This window comes from Myotis davidii, unplaced genomic scaffold (genome assembly GCF_000327345.1).
Source record: "Myotis davidii unplaced genomic scaffold, ASM32734v1 scaffold497, whole genome shotgun sequence".
Lineage (NCBI taxonomy): Eukaryota > Metazoa > Chordata > Mammalia > Chiroptera > Vespertilionidae > Myotis > Myotis davidii.
The window spans coordinates 2194488-2198528 of NW_006288434.1; the positions used below are offsets into that span (position 1 = coordinate 2194488).

A 4041-nucleotide genomic window follows, 5' to 3' on the forward strand; every position below is an offset into this window, starting at 1 on the left:
TTTGAGGCACTCCTAAAAGCAGAAGGCCGGCCTGCCGCAAGGTGATCACCAGGCCTCCGGGGCCGGCTGTGAGGTAGTTGAGGGCCCGTGCGTTCTGGGTATGAACAGAGCAGATCACCATCAGATGTCCACACACTGTCACAAACACACACCACCAACAGTGTATGCAGCCAGAGCAAGAAGAAAATCATTTCAGGACACTGAAACCTCCAGTACCCTCTACTGAATGTGCTCATTCCAAAGGAGAAACGCCTAGAGCCCAGGCCATCATCCCAGAGCAGGAGGAATTTGGAGCTGGTAAGAGGCTCAATCGACTCCTTTGACTACTCATCTTCCACCTGCACCCTTCTACAAGGTTTGAATTCCTGTACAACAGCAAAGCAATTTACTGTATTTCAGCCTCGCAAGATGCAGCTATCCTTCTGACAGGTGAAGTTCTAGCCCTTCTCCCAAACGAGAAGACACAAGGCCCCAACAGTCATTAAATCCATTTTACCAGCTATGTTCATTACCACTCAAATTCAGTCATGGTCTCCGTGAAGATTCTGTTAACTAAACACTGTGGTACTTTGTAAAGTGGACGTTCACCCACTTTAACACATAAAATACAAATGGGAAGGAGGGGAAAGAAGAAAAGAGTTAGCATATATAAATAAACATGTCGTATAACGAGAAAATATGCAAAGCTTCCACAGGCCGGGTCTTTTTAATTGGCCACAAGGAAAGCTGATATCTATAACCTTCACCTTCAACTCCCCATCCCATATTTTCCTTACCCCAGAGCCAGAACTCACAGCTCTGGGTGCTTTACCTGGTGGAGTGATCCAAACCTTTCTTCTCCAGGGTTCTGAATCCTCAATCATCCTGCCTTTTTCAGGTTCCTGTAAAACCACTAACCTTTACTGTTGGCATGAAGTTTTAGGAAAAACCTTATAATAAATTTCCAGAATTTCGAACCATTTGCTGGTTGAGGCAAACCAGCAAACTCCACTGTCACCACTCAATGGCCCACACCTTTCCAAACAGCGTTTCCTAGCATGGTCCTCACTGCTTCCGCCATAGCAGCAACCAATTTCCCTTGGTGATTGGGATCAGTCATTCCAACCAATAGATTAACCTGTTTTTCACCTGTTGGTTCAGTGGTATAAGGAGTGCAAATGGCCAGGCGGCAGTCTGTGGTAGGCAGAATTCTAAGATGAACCCCACGATTCCTGCCCTCTGGTGTACACTCCCTGTATAATTTCTCCATGTGCACTGTTGGGGCCTGCAAATGTAATTGGATATCACCTCCATGATTGTGTTTTATGGCAAAAGGGATTTTGCAGGTGTCATTAAGGTCCCTAATCAGTTAAATAAAATCCACATGGAGGTTATCCTGGGTGAGTCTGACTTACCTAATCAGGCAAGTCTTTCACGAGTGCGTTCCCTTGCCAGTTTAGAAGAAACACAGCCCTGTTGTGAGAGGAGGGTCCACATGGCAAGTACCCGAGAGCAACCTCTAGGTCCAATGCCTCCTGCAGCTTTACCTACCGCTCCGCCCTCATTGTGCCTACCGAGGGCTCTCGAGGGCTCGCTCGCGCCTAATCAGTCCCAATCAGGAGAGGCTTGCTCTGTCACAGCAGCACTCGCCAGCCATGAGCCCAGCGTCTGGCGCCCTCCCAAGGGGAGTGGCCTGCAGGATCTGGCTGAAACTGGCTCTCCGACATTCCCCAAAGGGTCCCGGATTGCGATTGCGAGAGGGTGCAGGCCAAGCTGAGGGACCCCAGTGGTGCACGATTGAGCTGGGGTAGGGACCGTGGGAGGGCTCCAGGGAGTGTCTGGCCCATCTTGTTCAGTTCTGATCTGCCAGACCCCAGCAGCAAGCTAACCTACCAATCAGAGCATCTGCCCCCTGGTGATCAGTGAATGTCATAGCAGCTGTTGAGCAGTCTTAGCATATCATTAGCATATTACACTTTGATTGGTTGTTCTGCTGTTTGGTCTATTTGCATATTACCCTTTTATTATATAGGATGAACTCATGCATTTAAACATATTTGATGTGTTGTCAAACCATTGTTATTATCTTTATTAATGCTTAAATCATGCCATCTTTGCCAGTGGGAACCAATTCAAGTTGGCTCTTCGATCCTTGTGGATTGTCTTTCTTTTCCAGTACGCCAAGATGTTCCAGGCTCATATTGTACATTTCCTGCCCCAGAGCTGAAATCCCCCTAAAATTCATGGAGCCGTAGTTCCTTTTAGTAGGAAATGGTATGTAGAAATCACAATCTGGGCATTACTTAATTGGTCATTATTTCTAGGCTTTTTAGTAAACAAAGCTAGAGCTTGTTGTTATGTTTTATAACTTTATTAAGATGAAGTACTTTATGAACTCATATTGATACTTAGAACTCAAGCACAGGATTTACTTAACTTTATCATTCTTGTACCTGGGCTTCCTTCATCATAATTCTTTCTGAACACAACTGGAATTGGTAGATCTTCCTTTGAATTATACTGCCCCCTTCAACAACTTTTATGGCAATCAACATATCATCTTTCATTTATTGTTATTTTTTATATGTATCTTATCCTCCCTACCAAATGGTAAGCAATTTGAAGCCAGAAGACACGTCTTTTTACTTTGTTCAATAGGTAAAATTCCTAAAGTGCTAGTATATTTCCTGATACATAAATTCCTTTTTCTTTATATCTCTCAAAATATGACAGTACTATACATAACTTTGTTATGTTTTTCTGGTGTGTTCCATTTTATTTTTTATATACTTGTAAATAATAAATACTTGTTTATTTATTTTAATTTATACTTATTGTTGAAAATATTACAGATGTCTTCCATTGACCCCCTCCACCCCACTCTCACCCCCTTAAAATGAATAGATACAAAATTAGGTTTATACTCAACTTTTCAGATATAAAGTACTAGACACTCTAATTTTATTAGGAATTAGGATAAAGATATTAAAATTATTTGAAATAAGTTTTATTTCACAGATATAAAACAATTTTGAACATTTACAACTTGTACAAAGACTGGTAGCTTTTATATTTTAAAAAAGTGCTATACTAAGAGAATGGGAAAAATTAAAGACCACAATGACATTCTAAATTATAGGTTCCAGGAACGGGGGAATATGAAGAAAGTACACATTCTATTCAACTACAAAATCCTCAAACCATCTGAGTGAAGGAAAATGAATAATACTGGACTTGTGTGAAATCACACTTTGGTCTGTAAACACATTTATCTTTGTTTTTCATTCAGATGTCTACCTAAAAATTATATAAAATGTCACTAAAATTAGCCAGTCAAAGGTATACTAAAAAGAGGTAGGGAATGAAGATGAAAGAATTTATTTTGGTAGTTCTTCAATAATGATGCGAGACACTGAATTCCATCCAGTAGAGGCATCTCCTTTGGGGTAATCTGAACAAGTACCCACCCAGATGGCAACATCCACTAACCCGGCACCGATTCCTTCACAGAGTCCTTCCACTGCAAAACAGAGACGAGAAAAACATCTTGAGAGGACAAACACCTTTAGCTAGGTAATAAATCCATTTAATGTACAGAGAATTAAAATTCCTAATGCTTCATATGTGTTTTGTAAAAATAAATTTTGTTTTCCTTAGTACATAAATACTTTTAAAATACAAATATATACCCATTCTATGACATAAGCATAACAGGCATTTTTCTTACAGGTTTTAACCATAAAACCAGAATTTGTTTAGTTTAGTTACAGAGATGACTTAAAACAAAAAAGCAACTCATTTGATTAAACAAAGGAAGCCTTTACTTTTAAAAGTCAATACTTTGGTTTGATTTACAAGTACTCTTTATTTTAAAAAAATTTTTAATTAAATTTATTGTGGTGACATTGGTTAATAAAGTTATATAGGTTTCAACTGTACAAATCTATAATACATTGTATTATATATTGTATATATTCTATATATTGTACTGTGTGTTCACCATCCAAAGTCCAGTTTCTTTCCATCACCATTTATGCCCTTTTAGTCCTCTTCTACCTCCCC

General features: G+C 39.8%; 1 protein-coding gene across 1 annotated transcript in view; it reads right to left on the minus strand.

Moving 5' to 3' along the window:
• Window positions 1–2970: 2970 nt before the first annotated feature.
• The window catches only part of CTHRC1 (collagen triple helix repeat containing 1), a 5609-nt gene continuing 4538 nt past the window's right edge, over window positions 2971–4041 (minus strand). The window contains 1 exon segment of the mRNA XM_015561700.1: window positions 2971–3499. Within this exon segment, the coding sequence (XP_015417186.1) occupies window positions 3357–3499 (143 nt within the window). The 3' untranslated portion in view covers window positions 2971–3356.